This window comes from Salarias fasciatus, chromosome 1, assembly GCF_902148845.1.
Source record: "Salarias fasciatus chromosome 1, fSalaFa1.1, whole genome shotgun sequence".
Lineage (NCBI taxonomy): Eukaryota > Metazoa > Chordata > Actinopteri > Blenniiformes > Blenniidae > Salarias > Salarias fasciatus.
In genome coordinates this window covers 33,594,396-33,612,417 of record NC_043745.1, presented here as the reverse complement: position 1 = coordinate 33,612,417, position 18,022 = coordinate 33,594,396, and the positions used below count along the sequence as shown (strand labels likewise).

The 18,022-nt window shown below is 41.2% G+C and overlaps 1 protein-coding gene across 1 annotated transcript in view; it reads right to left on the bottom strand.

The window, feature by feature from the left end:
* Positions 1–18,022, bottom strand: part of LOC115386896 (C-myc promoter-binding protein-like) — an 86,356-nt gene that overhangs the window by 55,182 nt on the left and 13,152 nt on the right. The window contains exons 3-5 of the mRNA XM_030089355.1: positions 10,370–10,696; positions 5,196–5,442; positions 79–148 (exon numbers count right to left, since the gene is read on the bottom strand). Coding sequence (XP_029945215.1) covers positions 79–148; positions 5,196–5,442; positions 10,370–10,680 — 628 coding nt within the window. The 5' untranslated portion in view covers positions 10,681–10,696. The remainder of the gene's footprint in view (positions 1–78; positions 149–5,195; positions 5,443–10,369; positions 10,697–18,022) is intronic.

Genomic DNA, 18,022 nt, shown 5'->3' with positions numbered 1-18,022 from the left:
CACAGAGAATGTGTAACTTGATATCTCCGAGGTTCACTCAGTATCTCGACTAGTGGTTATGGGATTAGGAGGGTTTACCTGCTTTGTAGGCTATTGTGTTGGTTTTGGCCACAGACTTCTTGTAACACAGGTAGACAGAGGAGCCCCACTGGGAAGGAGAGCAAAAAGGGACAAGTTGTGAATTCAGAGCATTTTGTTTTTTGTAACATCGACAGGAGAAGACACTAAAATCATTCAAAATTTACCCCACACACACATCATTCAAATATTTCATGTTGTACAACCTGACCTCAAGTTTTAGTATTATTGACCTCACTGCTGTCGTGCTGTTTCTAAGAGTTTTTCTTTTACACATCACACAGAAGTAAGTTTTTTGTTTCATTTTGTTTTATTGCAATTGCTGGGATTTATGTTGTCATTTTTTGGAAAGCACTTCTGCTAATAAGTTTAGTATTTGTTGTATGTATATGTTGTTAATACACAATTTATAGTTTTGGCTGGAATAAAAAAAAGTCAATAATCAATTGTTATTAAAATGCTAAACAAATAATTTGCAACAATGAAATAAAATACCAAAAGGAACTGCTTAATGTAACTCTGGTACACCAAGACAATTACAGTAATTTGGTTTAGTTTTAATATTGTGTGGCATTTCTCTTAAGCAGTTTAGTGTTACATTGATTCTCATATTTTTTAACTTCTATACATTGTGTGCTACAAATTAATGTGATTATTTATCTCAAAAACAAAGGCTTAATATTTTTTTTTGAAAATTTTAGTATACATATTGTGATATGGCGTATTAATTTTTTTTTTAAAACACAAAAAAGTCAGTGAATTTAACTCATAAGTCTTTCTCCATCTCCCATAAATTTGTTTCTTTTTTTTAATGCAACCCTAAAGAATGACAATTAAACATGATCATGTCAAATACTTTTATTCAGATCAAAAAATATTATTTTGCTGCATATTAGAAATCTGAAGATCCAACTTGAAATCAATCAATCAAAAGGTATAAAGAGTAGTTTTTATCTGGAGGTGGTCAGCCTGAGGTCATCTGAACAGAACGGGCTGATGGTTCCTCAAACTCGTTTTAAAGCTAGGGTAGACGATGTTGTCCAAAAGCACTTTTTGTCATACTGAGTGAAATGCTCCTTGCCCCCTGGGAGAAGTCAATACATTATGTGGACGGAAAAAGGTGCGGGAAAAATCTGACAACTGTAGCGGCCACAGGACAGTAAAAACTCCGACCAATCGTAAGGCGCGGACCGCTCTTAAACCAATCAAATCCCTTCGCCGTTCTACCAGCCCCCTGCACGTACATTTCAATGGCGTGCACTGGCCCTGGTTCAGTGCGCGCGCGTGTTGCCAAGGCGCTCGCAGCTCGCATGAAAAATAGAAGGAAGCGGAGCGGGCGCGCTGCGCTCCTATGCGCGTTGTGTGCGGGCAGTCAGAAAGGTTAATAACATTGGAGGCGATCACAAACTCCGTGCGCGCGGCGCTTCCACATCCAGTGCGTTCGCTCCCAATGGGAGCTCCTCCAATGGGGTGGGAGCTAAGCGGAGCCTTGGGGAGATGCTACATTCGTGCTACATGCTAGTTTTCCAAGATCGCCGACCCTAGCTTTAAATGCACCGTGCCTCTCCTTCAGAACAAACTTCGGTAACACTTTACTTGAAGCCCCTCTTTATAACACATTATAAGTAGTTATAAACACTAATACATGATCACAATGCTTTATAACTCACTATACAGCAGTATACAGCATAGGATTAAGGTTAGGGTTAGGGTTAGGGTTAGGGTTAGGGTTTGGTCCTGGCATTGTGATCATCTATGAATGTTTACAACTATAGCTACACATGTTATAATGGCATTATAATGCTTTATGAATGTACTTATAATGTGTTATGCAGGGGGGCTTCAAGTAAAGTGTTACCCAAACTTCCTTTAGACCCGGGCTCTCTGGGTGCTTTCAAAAAGCATCTAAAAACATTAAAGCATTCCAGTCCAAACTGACTGAGCATTATCTTGGCTGTATTGGGTATTATGTGCTTCTTTATATGATCTCTTATTGTATCTTTATATTTCTGATCTTTACATGATTCTCTACTACTGTGAAGTACTTTGTGACGACTGTTCTGTGAAAAGGGCTATACAAATAAATTTTCCTTAGTTACTAGCACCTTGTAAAATAAATGAAACCATCCAAATAATACTTTTTTTCCACATCAAGAATATTTTTCCTCCTAAAAACTGAAAAACCTTTTTGTGCTGTTAATTCAGTCATTTTCAATTGAACCTTTTCAGACTGTTGATTATCTGAATCATGATTTTTTTTGAAGAACTAGACAGTACTAAACCGTGGCTTCATTTCAAAGATGATCTATCCTTAAGGTGTGTTTCCACCAGAACCGACGCAAATTTTTCCAGCGACAAGATTACAAACAAGGTAAATGTAATTACGCGATTCAACATTCAGCGGCGAGTGTTTCCAGCGAAAATTCGCTGGCCGCTTGACTTGAAATAATTGAACTTTTCAAGCAAATTCGCATGTTGTAACGCCATGACAGCCTATCAGCGTTCTCCTGATAGCCCTCCTCCAGGGCTTGGAGTGACGAGATGCCCCAGCGAGGGTTTTTTTGCAAATTTGTACCAGCGATAAAACTCGAGCGTCTAGCGCTGCGCAATTTCATTTGTCGCACGAATGAATTCGTGTTCACCACTTCTGGTGGAAACACAGTATTATAGTCTTATCACCTGTGGAAACTCTGATCTTGTGTGTTAAGTTGTGTGTGTGGAAAAAAGTTGGCAGAACACAAGAATCAACAATAAACAATCTGGGTTGACTAATGCTGGGCGGACACTGTGCGATTTTAGAAATCTGACTGTCGGAGAAATGCTCCCACTGCACGATTGGGTTCGTCACTCGTACTCTATCTGACCCGACAACATGTGCACTCATACTGTACGACTGCTGTCGGTCAAGATTATTGACAACCACGGCGTCAGTCGGCGTGTGACGGCACGACGTGCTTGAGTGTAAACAACGAAAAACCAAGGTTCCGTGTTCCTATGACAACCACAGCGTGCATGACAACAAGACGGCGAGCAGGCAGCAAGTTGTTGCAGTTGTGTGCGCTGTCTTCTGTGCTGAAACTGAAAAAAAAAGACAAGGATTTGGGTATGTGAATGGCTGAGGAGACGAGGTTGTTATGGGATGTCCATCCTTCATCAGGAGCTTGAGGTAACGTTAATGTAAACTATATATTGTTTTACTGTAGCTATGATAGTTTCACGTTAGCATTAGCAATTAGCATTAGCGTTGAGCCGCACTGAGTCAGCCAATGTTCCTTTAAACACTATACTACCTCGGCGAATTCCTCATCTGTAGCCGATAACGTTATGATGAATATAGTTAGCTCCACCGGCGTCTTCTGCGCAGGTGCGAACGTAGAATCGTGACGTAACACCACTCACACTGTGCGGGCTACGGCGAAAATTTCTGACATGCCAGAAGTTTGATCGGGAGGTCGCAGCATTATCGTTAGAACGTAGCAGCAATTAATCCTTCCTCGTGAGTGTTCTCACACTGTACGGCTCACGACCTCCCGACCTGACGTCCCGACGCTACGATGTTGCCACGATGACGCAGCGTGGTCTGCGACGTCAAAATCGTGGTGAAATCCCCTCGAAATCGCACACTGTCCGCCCGGCATGAAGGACATAAGATTGATTTTAGTTATTCACACAGTTGGAGCATGTTAAATGACTTATATGAGGTGAGATTTGAGTTGTAACAGCACTGTATCAACGAGATTACAGCACTGTTTTATTTGAGACATAGTTTTCCATCAATTGGTTCAAACCCATTCGTAGCGACTGAGCCTTTCGCTGCACTGAAGGATTTGCATAAACTGACTAAACTACCAGCATGCTGAGTGAAGCGGTTATGCCTCTGAGAGAGAAAACCTGATTTTAGGCAGCTCAATTTAGGGATGAGTTATTAAAATAATTTTCAAAACTTCTAATTTAGTCAGATTGAAAAATTAGTGCAGTGAAATCTACTGTGAGAGGCTCCTATTTTCCTCCAGCTCTGATGGAATGTGCAGCCACACATTCCAAAGAGAGGGCTGCCTGTTGGAGGAAATGGCAAATGTAGCCCAAGCTGACACAGCAGCGACTTCTACAGTAATTCAATGCGCGTGTGTGTGTGTGTGTGTGTGTGTGTGTGTGTGCGCACGCACGTAGTTGGGTGGCTGAGAGGGGGACACAAAAAGACATTAAGAGAATAACACAAAAAAGTAGAAAGAGCATGAAAACTGTCAGAATAGGAAGACAAACAATGGAGCTGAGACCACGAGGCCAGAGACACTCTGCTTTCCTCTTTGAAAAGAAGCAACATGAAAAAAAATTAAAACATACATGCGGCACTAAGAGACCACCGGAGGGCTTTTAGGATTGGCTTTCATAATTGGATGCACGAGTCAGTTTGAGCTCCTCACCTGGAGGCAGGGGCCTCTGTTTTAGCTGCTGAAAACCACAATTATAAATAATTATTTTTAAAGCAAGGGGGTTAAAAAGCCTTGAATAAGTCTCTTTTTTCTTTATCTGGTCTCGCGTTCCTCATCATTTCAGTACAAAAGAAAACAGAGAAACTGCAGTGAGATCAAGGCTGAGATTTTTTTTTTTTTTTTTTAATTCCTTAACAATAGTGAAGTGTGGCAGCTCCATTCGTCACTGTCAGACAAGGCTCCCTCACTCCTCTGAGCTCAGGCACAGCTCGCGATGCTGATTTCATCCTGCTCTTGTGATTACAACAAAGAGGTAACAAACTAGCCACTGATTACTATTACTAAATTAGTAACAAAGTCAATGTCAGAATAACTTAAGTTTCAGTGAGATTGTTACTTTTGTCAAACATGCAAAAATTTGCAGACTTGCAGTTTTTCTTTAAGTGTGAGTATGACCTGCTATCTTAAGTCTCACTATTCTTTTAAACTCCTGTTTACTGGTGAGATTGCCAAAGGTGCTTTAATGTATTTTAATCTACATCCTACTGACGTGGAAGCAGAAGTTGCTTTCTTTGTTTTTTGCAGCTGATTGACTCATCTCCCTTTGAGCAAGGCTCACTGGACGACTTGTAAATTATGACAATAAACCAAACGTAGAAGGGCTTTTGTTTGTTCGTTCCTCACCATGCTGCTGTTCAGGTTCTTCTCCACCTTGCAGAAAGTGTGCGGCGGCGTCTCTCCCTTGCTCGGGATGATGATGCAGATGTCGGTGACGGCCAGGGCGGCGTGCGGCTGGCTCTCGGGAGCCCGGCGGTAGGTGACGTAGATGCGCTGAGAGGAATTACCGCTGATGTTGGCAGGCCGGCCGGCGGGTGTGGTCTGGATGAGGTGGCAGCCCTGCTTCAGTCGCTCCTTCCACTCGTACAGCACGCTGCAGGAAGAGGCAGACGGCGCTGATTACCGTGCAGGATGATGGTATCACATCTGACAATCAAAGTCTTCAGTCAGTGTAAACGCTCAAAGTGTAAATGCTTTGTTACTGTGTTCAAACAGCTTTTTTTTAAAATCCAATAGTATTTCCTTCAATTTTTTTAACATATTTATTTTCACTTTTTGAGGCATTAATAAATTCTCCCATGACTGTAACCTTGTGTGAACAATCAAAATTGATGTCACACTAAAAAGTTGGGTTGTTTCAGAGCAGGACCTTCTTGATGATGGGGCCTTGATGAGTAGAGATAGCACGTTCCCTCCGTCCCCCCATAGTTTCCTCCCACAATCCACACACATGCTAGTTACGTTAATTCACCATCTTTGGGCTCGGAGCCGTTCGATATGGAATTTGCATGGTTTTCAGGAGATACTGCATTCCTCCCAGTTGTGATCAGCCTCAGGTACCCCAGACAGGTGCAGAGGAAAGCTGTATGAATGGCTTCAGTGTTACACTTGTGGTTTGGCTGCATTGTGCAAGTCCCCATCAGGTAATAGTTGCATGGCAGCTCATCTTGAGGGAGTCAAAAGTTTCCTCCTACAGTCCAAAAACAAGTATGTGAGGTTAAGTGGTGACTCTAAAATGCTCCTAGGTGTGAATATGAGTGGGTGCACTAGTCCGTCTCCATGTGTTTGCCCTGTGATGGACCGGTAATCTGTCCAGGGTCTATCAGGATAAATTCGTATAGAAGATAAATGAATGGATAATGGCACTGACCTCACAGCATTTGCATCTGCTTACCTTTAGTGACTGTAAATCCATCAGCAAGCTAGTAGAATACGTTCAACCTGAATACAACATACCGAGATGCAAAGAGCTAACCTTCAGAGGAGCAAAAGACTGTGACTTAAAGTTTTTAATCGCTCATAATGACACACATTTTTGAGGAAATGTTTAAAATACTTAAGTCTGAAATGTGCTTTGAAAAGTTTTGACTCTTTCGACCATGTATCTGTTTAGTGTACTCTACCGGTCTTGACGTTTTTCTTCACCAGAAACATCTCTGAAGACGACATATGTCGGAGTCGGCTTTTAAAAACAGCACACTATAAATGTGTTTTTTTTTATTTATACAAACAATGCATTTTTTTAAAATCAGGAAAAACATTATAAATGTTTTTTTCATTAAATACAGCATAGTTACATTTTTTTTCTGTGCACTCTGCCTGTTTTCTATTCATTCGTCCACCCAGAGGACAATGAGTTCAATGTACATTTGCTTCCTTTTGAAATACACTCTTTCTCTTTATTGTAAGAAACGCAGTCACTTGAGGGCAACATAGTATATGACAAATATTCATTTCTACTTTCCCTTACACACTTCACACAGGTGAGCATAAGTACAGTATACTGTAGGCTATTATTTATTAACCCAGTGCAACATTAGAATTAAGCAGAAGGGGACTGTGATTCAAGCCACTTAAAAGCAGAGTACTCAGCGGTGGTTGCAGTAATTTTCAACGTGCCACTTTGCCTTTCCATTATCCATCATTTCTGTTTTAAGTGAACTCAAGAGCATTTTGTGGCAATATCTGACAGCTGAAAAAGAACACAATTTCAAGTGGCTGTGGGATGTAGTATATACTTCTTTCCCTGTTTGTCATTCTGGCGCTCATTACGCTGGTGATTTCTCTCTGCTGCTGGTACACCAGAGGCAATTTTTTTTTCTGTCACTGCAGTTCCCCAACTGCAGCTGACATTTGTCGTTTTATTGACAGAACCAGCAATTCTGGAGAATTTCAAAGCGGCTTTTGTGTTTGCTAAATTAGACCTTGAATAGACTTCTCTAAACAGAGTTGTGTAAGGAGGTCAGAGATTTGCACGGTATTTCATTTCTGAAGAGCTGGTCTTCATTCTAGCTGGAGGCCTACCGCGAATACAAAATAACATGTCAAAACACTCAAGGACATGAAGATGTTATACCAACAACACTCAGGGAGCAAGTTGCCAGGAGGGATTGAATCCAGGATGTCCCCTACTCAGGCCAACAATTGTTTTTGTTTGTTGTTGTTTTTTTGTTTTTGTTTTTTTTTGTTCTTTCATAAATGAAATCTTTCTTTATTTTCACATTCAAAAATGTTGTAGATACACATGTACTGACTGGATCCAATGACACCATGAATCATCTGCCTTTTTGAAAAAGGTACAGAAGTTCTGGCCTATGGCTCCCTGTAGCAACTAATAACAATTATGAATACAGCAAAGCCAAAAAAATAATAAACTAGTGACATTTTTTTTACAACCATGTGATTGAGACAATGTTACAGAGTTTGTATCCTTGATGAATGAAGATGACAACTATCCCAACCACAATGTCTACTTTTTGTAATAAAACTGCATAAAATCAACAAAAAAAGTTTATACGTCCAAGAAGTGCTGCTCTGCTTATGTATTATTGCATTATTGGTTGCAGTTATTACATTTTGAAAAAAGTCTGCAATGTAAACTAATTCATTTTTTGTTAATAGTACACTTTTAACAGAGAATAATCACAAACTGCTTCACAAAGAGACATAATGCTAATTCAATCATGTAGTAACTTATTACAATTTTGACTGAATGTTATCATGAGAAAAAAACATACATTATTACTTGACTGGTAAGTTATTCTATAATAAGCGTTATTGCACTGAAAAAGGCCCAAGTTATTAAAATTAAATTGACACAAGACAAGACGGCAAACCTTCAATTATAATTGTTCCACGCAGGTGAAACAAAAAGGTATAAAACAGATGTAAAGTGATGAATATGCCTGTTCACTTAGACACACACACACACAAACACATCTTTCCATTAGTTGTGGAGAGTGCTGCATGCTGAGCTCTCAGCACACGGAAGCTGCTGATACGGTCTGAGCAGAGAGTCTATGTAAGTGCCTGATAAGCAGCGAGCTCTGTAGTGTCAGGGGCCAGCACCAGCCTCCTTAGCACTGTCACCACTCGCCTCTGCCAGGCGAAGACTGAACAAACGCTATTGGATTTGCATGGCTCAAAGGATGCTGCTGAGGACGACACCTGTAAAGGCGCTTCACTTTCACTTTTTGTCACTAAATCACAACGGGTAAACGGCTGCAAGGGAGACAGAAAACTGCTGTGCCCCGAGGATTTTCAGGCACAGCGGAGCACTTTCTCAAAGTCACGAACACTTCAGCTCTTCTGGGCTACTTTTCATGCTTTACCTTACCCACATGAACAGGAAAGAGCCGAGAGGGTTTCACACTATTGAGAAGGCTGCCAGTTATAGAAGCAACAACATCCACGATGCAGAGCTTCAACTCGTTGTTAATCTAAGGCAAACAATGGCAGCAAAACCAAGCTGTTCTACAGGTACAACAACAACACTGCAGTCAATAACATTTATGCAGGCTCAAGACTGTGCACTTTCTCTGCATCTCGCCTAAGCATGAAGACCATGAGGATGACACTCGTGGCATTTTTTAAAATAGCTCAACAACTCTTGCATGAATTTCTTTGAAAACTGCTCCACACATTGTTGTCTCCCACAGGATGAACTGTTTGAACTAGTTTCATCATCCATCTATTCAATCGTTTTTTTCTTTTTTTGCTGGAGCTTTTTCTTTCCATTTTCCAAAGCAGAAGGACACTGTGCCAGGGCTCACTGTACTCAAGGCCTTAACACACATAATGGATTGGATGTATGTGGTGATTTTTTTTTTTTCAAAGAAAGAATTTTTTTTTCTCACTTGTTTGGTCAAAGCTGTTTTTGTGACATGTATTCATATCAAGCACACATTGTAAGACAGACTTATAGCTTTGATGGTAGTATTGGCCATAAAATTGCCTGCTCTCCAATCCCAAGGTTCAAACCTCATGTTCACTTCTCCAGTAGCAAAAGTATTTCCATAGCATTTTAACCCTACTTAGTGTCCTGGGGACCTGAAACTAGAGTAATATCTTTACCTGACAACTGTAGATGATCTGCAACACGTACTGGTGACAAGCAAATGTAATTACATTTCTTAAAATGTGTGCAATAAAAGGTGATACATAACATATTATTTCTCCAAACTTGTACTGCCTTTAGTGAACAATCATATTTGGAGTATGTTAAGTTAAGGTCAAGATTTAGGATTTAGGGTTAGGAATCGGTCGCCTCTGTGGTATAAAATGCTAAACTTTTTCAAGAACAAGGTTTTTTTGGTTTAATACAAGGAGCAAAATAAAATCACTGCAGCTTCAGCATTACATTAGGCAGCCTCTTAATGTTTTTTTTTATTGCTATTTTTCAACAAGTGGTACTTGTAATCCAACAGGTTTTTCAAACTATCCTAAAACACGGAGCAGCAGCAAAGATGAACCTTCAGTCTCTGTTTAATGAGTGGAGCTCCTATTCTTTGTCTCTACCTATTGAAATGAGATGTACCCAGAATCTCCTGTGGGGCCTTCAAGGATATCAATCAGCAGAAATCCCAGCAACAAAAAGAATAAACTAGAGGATTAACTAAAATAATCTGTTTATCAGTGATGGAAAGCATTTTTTTTTTTTTGAATGTACAGTGATTTTCAAGCACCAGTTTTCAACCTATGTTATTTGCAAAAATGTTCTAGGTCATAAATATTTAAAGAAAGCACAAAAAATCTGCTGAATCCACCGAAGAATAGTATCAGCAGGCCACGACGACAAGTAAACCTTAAATATTATCTGCTAAAGATAGTGCTGCTGCTGCTGCTGCTGCCGCTGCCGCTGCTACCCCACTTCATTACACTGAGAGGACATCCAAAGCACTCCTGAGAATAACTCTCCAAGGCTTTAAAAGATTTGATTTAACAAAATCATATTGACTGGGCAAGGAAGCGTTTTCTATTCATGTTGATGGGGGCTCAAGATCAAGTCTTCTAGTACTCACCCCAGGTCAGTGAGTGGCGGCTTGTCACGGCCTCGCCTGTAGCAAAGGAATATCTGAGGTGCCATGAGGCCGCCATTGTTGAGGTCAGCCGACTGGCCCGTTGGTGTCGTCTCAATGCACGTGAACCCAGGCGGCACCTCCTCGCCCATCGACCGGATCACCAGCGCCACGTCGGTGATGGGCGCCTTGGGCTTGGCCGTCTTGTGGCAGACATCATCAAAGTGGATCTCCTGGTCCAACGGCTTGGACGGGTCCGTCAGACCGGCCACCACAAAGTAGTCGGCTACACGAGGGCCTTTGTCCTCCATCATTTCCCATCCCCGCCAACTGCCTTCAGAGAGGAGATAGGGAGACAGGACAGAGAGACAGGTAGGGGAGATTAGTTTTTGTTGTGGTAGTAGGTAAGTACAGACAGTTCTTCTGTCCTTGCATTGGCAGAACAATAAAAAAAATTAAAAAAAAAATCTGAAAGTTATAAATCTTCCTAAGGGGAGGCCAGGAGAAGGGCATGTGCAAACGGAGGGCAATATGTGAGGAGGAGAAGAGGGTATGTGCTTTGGTACCAAACAATTTGCAGTTTTAGGTACATCAATGAAGGTCTTCGACCAGAGTGCCTTCAGGTCAAGCGTCCAGCCGCTGGTTGGCCGTCCTGGCTCAAGGACACAGGAGGCTTTGGAGAGCACAGATCGGTGTTGGTATTAAAGAGTTTGAACCTTTCCCCGACTCTCAAGAGTGAAGGAGCGCAGTTAAAGCCTGGCTGGCTTCACAGACCTGAGCATGCATTTTAAAAAGGCGTTCACACTCACCCTCAATTACAGGCCACAGCCACATGAAAAACCTCAGCTTAACAGCTTTGTGTTATCACGGAGACTACTAAGGTGAGCCATCAAAGCCAAAACAATAGTTTTCTTAAGCTATCCGGTGAAGAGTGTGTTCTGACTGCACTACATAATCTTCCTGAAGACACACCAAAGCGAACACATACCAATAAAACACAGGTTAAGTGGCATTTAATGGAAAGAAGAATGAAAACAGGTCTTATTTTAACAATAATCAAGATGTCGTCAGGATCAAGTGGCAATCCTTTGAAAACTTGAAACAAGGTCCGAAATGACAAAGACAAAAGAACATGTTTCTGAGGACAGAAGAATGTCTGAGTCTGCCTGCTGCCTTTTGAATTTTCAGAGCAACGTCGATTCAGCTCTTCACATTAAACTGCTCTGGAACAATCGCCCTGTCAATCTCAGCAAAATAAATTAATTGGAACCAGTGAGGTTGGCAAATCAGACAAAACAACTTCACTTGCATTTGGACCAACATTATAAGAACAAACTGAATAAATGAAATAAGATTAAACTGTGACTGCAGGCATTCTGAATAAAAATGGTTTCTGAAGCTTTGTTGGAGTTTGCGGTTTGGTTTTGATGAAAGTATAACAAAAATGTAAATAGAGGCAAACAGGAGGGCAATGAATGATGTTCTTCATTACTTTATTAAATTTAAAAAAACGATAACTCATCACATATTGACAATAATTAAGACGTCAACAAAATCAACTGGTACTCACTTGGATGCTACCATTGAAACTACTTAAACCAAAGGCCTGATATGATTAATGAGGCACTACATTGTATATTTAAGTTTAGCTCAAAACTAAACTACTTGAGACTTGTTGAACACAGTATCTTGTTTATCTTACAGTGTAAGCCAAGCTTTCAGACACGAGCGTGTCTCTGAGGGTTAAAATAAAATGTTGTCCTCCTCTACCGATAAGTCATGAAGCAGCAGAAGAGCTCACTGGGTTTAATCAAAAGTTGGGAAATGTGCACATACTCAGCATATATACAGAACTGTGTTTAACTTTTCACACGAAATCAAAAATCCCCTTGCTGGCGTCAAACTCAGTGACCATTTCTCACTGGATAGCCTTTTTATTACAAACAGATTTTGTGATTCAAACATTTTTACTCAGCTTAATTGTGAGTAACTCAACCAGACAAGGCCAGTGATTCCAGCTGCATGCAGTAAGAGGGCGTGGGAAGAGAGCTTTAATTAGAGGGGTGTGTTGGCTTGTCTTAATGCACTTGCCCAAGGGGAAAGGGTTAAAAAACTCTGTCCGATGCTGTGCAAGTTAAACTTCAGCTGCCATCACATCTTCAGAGCACACGGTTCCTTTTACTCACCTCATCAAGAGTGACGGGGTTTGAGTCCCAAAAAAAAGATTAAAAGTGACAGCTACTTTCTCGATTGTGACCTCTGTAAGTGATTCACCATTCTCTGACAGTCGTTTTCTGATTTTAGCTCTCATGAGGACATTTTGACCTATTATCTGGCAAAAGACATTATTTGGCAATGTCTATGTATTTTCTTCAAAACTCAGACAGCAACAATACAGCGTCGACAGCTGAGCATAAATGAAGGCAGGGTACACCCTAGACCCGTCGCCAGCCCACCACAGGGCAAGCATGATGGGACAGGACCACACACTTACAATGAAAACCTACGGGCAGCTTAGTGTCACCAATTAACCTGAAATGTTTTTGAAACGTGGACGGAAACCAGGGCAGCTGAGGAAAACCAGAAATAAAAGAATATCCTGAAAAACAGGATAGCATTTGCGTTTCTCAGTTTCATGGGCCACATGGAGGTATAGTGGTTAAGTTCTCCGACCTTACAGCAATATGTTGAATATGGGCCAAGCCTTTCTGCACGGAGTTTTATATTTCCCATTGTAAAACTGTACAGAAAACGGTCTTTAAAATTCTTCAATTCAGATCAACGAGGGTGTTTTAAATGATTCCTGGTCTGCATGCTGCAACATAAAAAAAAAAAAACGGCTCAATTATATTTGACATCAAGTTATGTGGATTAAGAATTTAGTCATTTATGCTGCAGGCAGTAGCAGATGGAACAGTGTTCTCTTCATTAGGGAGACCAGATCTTTCTCTCTCTTCTTTTTTAATCCAATAAGTGGTTGTGAGTGGTAAGCTGTTTGGGCTCAACATTTGGTAAGAAAAAGATGGATGTTTATTAACATAATGAAATGATCTTCGCAGGGTTAATGAGACTCATTAACACACAAACACAGAGCAATGTGCCATTCTTTCTTTGACTGTCACTTCCAGCTTTTGACAGATGGTGAGAAAATGCTGGTTCACTGTGTTCTGGCTCCTTCACTCAGATTACAAATGCATCCCACCTCATCAATTCTTCACCATGAGAAAGCAGTGAGGAGACAGTCACAGTGCACCGAGTTGATTTTATGTGACAATCTATGTCTGGTCCGCGTTGATAAAACAAAACCTCAAGTTCTCATTCATTCACTTATCATCACAGCTTTGCGACCTGATCCTGAGTGTTTTCTACAGTTCATGCTCTGGAGAGCAAGTCTGTAGGAGGTTTAAATTTTGGTACATTTGTGCAGTTGAAGTCTGATGGAAATATGAACACAGAACAGACCAAAGAGTTTAAAGCAAATTATACAGAACAGAAGTATCTAGTAACTGACGCACAGAGCAGAGAAGTGGTAAATATCTCATCACAACAATCTGGCATCCATATGCTGCATTTAGCTCACAGTAGTGTTGTTATAATTGTGTCAAAGAAAATTTGCCACAAACACTGTCCAGCATGGGCTCTGTTCACAGCACAAACTGGATCTGGGTGCTAACTTCTTTTCTTTTCTTTTCTTTCATTTGGTCCAGACCATGAACTGCACTCAAGCGTTAACATTCTCTCTCTCTCTCTCTCTCTCTCTTAGGGTGGACTCAGAACCTCTGAGGGAAACACATCTGCACAACACACTCACTCTGACACCCCAGTCCAAGTTCAACGGCCAGACCAACACACACACAGCTGACCAAAAAATGCCCCTGGGGCACTCCTTATTGCAAAACATGAGTGTAACACTCACAGCACAGGATGTGGGACATGTGCTAACTTTTCTATATAGATTGGGGAATTGAACACAATGAAAAATAACCAGGTTATTCATTTAGTTTTAAGAATAACAAATGGATAACTTGGAGGTTTAAAAACTGTGCGTCTGTACACATAAAACATGTATTTGAAAAAATTGTTTCGATAATCTGTATCTGCATCTTGGTAGAGTCTGTGCTAGTAAAGGTCCCACAAAACACTGGCACACAAGTATTGAAAGTTTTGATGACTTCTCCACATTATAGCAGCGTCCAATATGTCAAATGTTGAAGGTCTGATGCTAGAAATTCCACAGCAACCACAAAGCAAACCAGACATAACTTTTTTAAGACTTCATTCCAGGCCAGAGAACTTCACAAGTGTGAATGTAGCTGCAAGTACGTGCAACACGAAAACAGGGTGAGACGCTTCACAACTTCAGTATATGTGCTTTGATCAATGTGAAGTCCACATTTATCACAGCCACATATAGAGAGCCAAATTGTGACAGAGCACTTCTTTCAAAATAGTGTGTCTTAAATACCACTGCTCATTATAGTTTAAAAAAATTTAATTTCATCTTGATTTGTTGCTGTGCTCAGACACTATTTACAATTTATACAACTGATGTATAAATCTACTTCAAGCAAGTTTTTGAAGCACATAAGCTATGATAACAATAAAGTAATTTCTTCTGGGAATTGGCTCACCGTCTACAAGGAAAAGCTGTCGAGGCTGCTCGTGGCCCGCAGGCCACCGATTGTCAACGTCGGGTGTAAAAGCAGCAGGTAATTGCAACTACCCAAAGTAAGCTCAGTCGTAATTCATTCTCATTCAAGGAGAATGCTGACTGCTCAGAACACTAGAGGACCATAACATGGGTCTGGAAGGAAGGGTGGAACAGCACAGGGTGTCGGCCAGTGCAGCAGCTATCTTGTTTCTTGCAAACGAAGGCTGCTTTATTGCACCGGGGGGATTTCGCATGAGACTTGGCTGACATAAACAGACGTGGGTATCGTTTCATGGTGCGCACAGCAAGTATACGCCTCGCTTATGACAAATGTAAAACGGAAAAAAAAAAAAAAAACAGACGGTGACCTAATTTATTTCAGTGCCTTGGATGCGGAGCTGCGGAGGGCTGTGCGGCGTCACCTCCCCATTCAGACGATGACAGAGGCACATGACGGGCCAAAGAATGATACTCATCCTGACCATGTCGTTGGACGGCTAAAAATACAAACCACACCGACCACAGCAGGATCACGACACACGAGTTACATAAGGATTGCATCTATAAGCACTGCAGAGGTGGGACAATCCTGGACGCCCCCTGAAATCAAACAATCTCTCTTATTTCCACCTTTCTCTACCTGCAAGCATTTTCTAGCAACAAAAAAAAAAAAAAAAATACAGACACATTATGACTGCAAGGAAAAAATGAATTTCTACTCTCGCAGTTAATGCCCACTAATCCCACAGTGAATGTTCTTGTAAAGGTAACTGCGAGATTTTGGAAGCAGATTCAGATCCATAATACATACTGTACTTCATACAAAAACAAGACAGATGGGAATAGTTTTATTGCCAATTCTAGCACAAGTTTTTATCTCAGCAGAATGAACAGAGATGCATTAAAGTGCTGAGAAGGCATAACAGTGAGAAACACCCTTCCACTGCAAGCCAATGGAAATTTTCATGTAAAAATCATCAGTGGATTCCCTTCCAAAAGCTGCGTCCCAAAGATCCAGATTTGTGACTCACGCCGCACACTGAACATAAAAAAATATTATTTACATCACAGCTTAAGTGGTCAGATATCGTAATTCATTGGCTGCTCTACTTCCTGCCCTGGCAGACTGACCAGAAAGAGAAAGCTGGACTTGGATTGGAAGTAAACGCCCAGAGAGAGAAGACAAACTGAATTCCTTTTTAAATGCCATTAGAGCCCATTACAGTGGTCCTGAAGCACTACAGAATTAACTCATATGTTGCTGAATTATTTATGATGTGGCTCCATTCATCACAAATGCTCAAAGAGATCTTTTCCACAAAACTTTCAGGACCATCTGTCTTTGTCAAACTGAGATCAACATTTGACCACTAAATGCTTTAAACAGAAACAGGAAAAAACATGACGTTGCACAACAGCTTCGCTGTGACAGTTTATTTGTAAATATCAGCAAGTAATCATCCAGACTCGAATCTGAAATGTGCTCACAAACCAAGTGGAAGTCTATGTGAGTGGTGGTTTCTGTGTATGCTGGTCAATCGGCCAAAGTCAATGGGGTCAAACTGAGCTTCCCAGAGAAGGCCAAAGCCACTCAGGCTGCAACGCTGACCAGGGAGAGAAATCACTGGTCCAAAGTAATCTGTTTTTCTTTGAAGAGCATCTAGACTACAAATCGTCTGCCTATTATGGGTAAGTCTGTCATTAAAAAAACCCATATTGTGCTAACAGCTCAGCTAAACTGCCACAGCAACAATATGATATGATACGATATGAGCACATCAATAAGAAAGCCATGACTGACTAGAACAACACAACACCAGAGTTACTTCAATGTGTTCTTTTTATGAGCATCAAATCAGTAAAAGTAACCACCACATTTTAATACTAGAGTACATCACGCGTTTTTTTACATGGATCATCTAATTTCTCAACAGAAGAATAACAAAAGAATTATAATCATCTCAAAAGGAATGGAGAACTAATAGGCATAACAATTTATACATCTTTTTTGAATCACTTTTTTCAAAGAATCATAATGGGAAGTGAACTCAGAGCACAGGGAGACAATGCAAACTTCACATGGAAAGGTAACAAACCGAGAATCAGGGCCATTAATGCTGTGAGGAAGAGAGTGTTAACCACTGCAGCACAAAAATCTTTCTACATTGCAGAGACCTCTGCCAGGGGGACTGCAGTACTGATGTTTAGTTGTTTGTTGCATTTGTGTGGGCTGTCAGTAAAGGTACCTCATACTATGACTCTGATTATCTGGCTTTGGAGGTTGACTGTTGCGTCTTCACACTAATTGTACAGGATAGAGAGCAGTGTGGGAGCCAGAGGAAGCGCCACAGGCCCAGAAATTTTAAACTTGGACACATAAAGGGCTTGGTGCCAGAGTCGCAGACAAGAGCTTCACAGTGACTTATTACCGCAGTAGGAGCCCAGGGAGGAGCTCGATAAGATGTCCAGAACCAACAGGCCTCCACTCACTTCCACAAGGGTTTTGTTAAAGTAAACGTGACAGGGGAAACTATTTCCAGCTGTCCCGACTTCACAGGAATTGTGGCCAATGAAATTCACTAAAGAGGTACTCAGCTTGAGGCCCCGTCGGGCCGGTCACCCCTCTCGGGTCCAGCTGCACCGACACTCGGCTCAGAGACAGCCACAGCAGGGCAGACACGTGGAGGAGGTGAAAAGGAATGTGCTCAAGAACATAAACACAACCCAGTAGGAAGTCAAGCATCTGCTTGTAGTTATCCCAGAGGGGTGGGCGTTCGTTCCTTGGTCTTTGGCCAGCATCGGGGTCATGTAACATTTGGGGGAAAGACGACCTTTGTGAGAAATCAGCTTTTGCATGGAAAACTGAAATCCCTACACCTGACTTGTTTTTTAAACTCCCCAGGAAAAACAATAAGAGACACTTGACTCAAACTCCTCTGATGCCTGTGAGAGAAATGCTGATCCTGACATAGCGTTGGCCCTCTTTTACACAAAGTTTTCAAGTG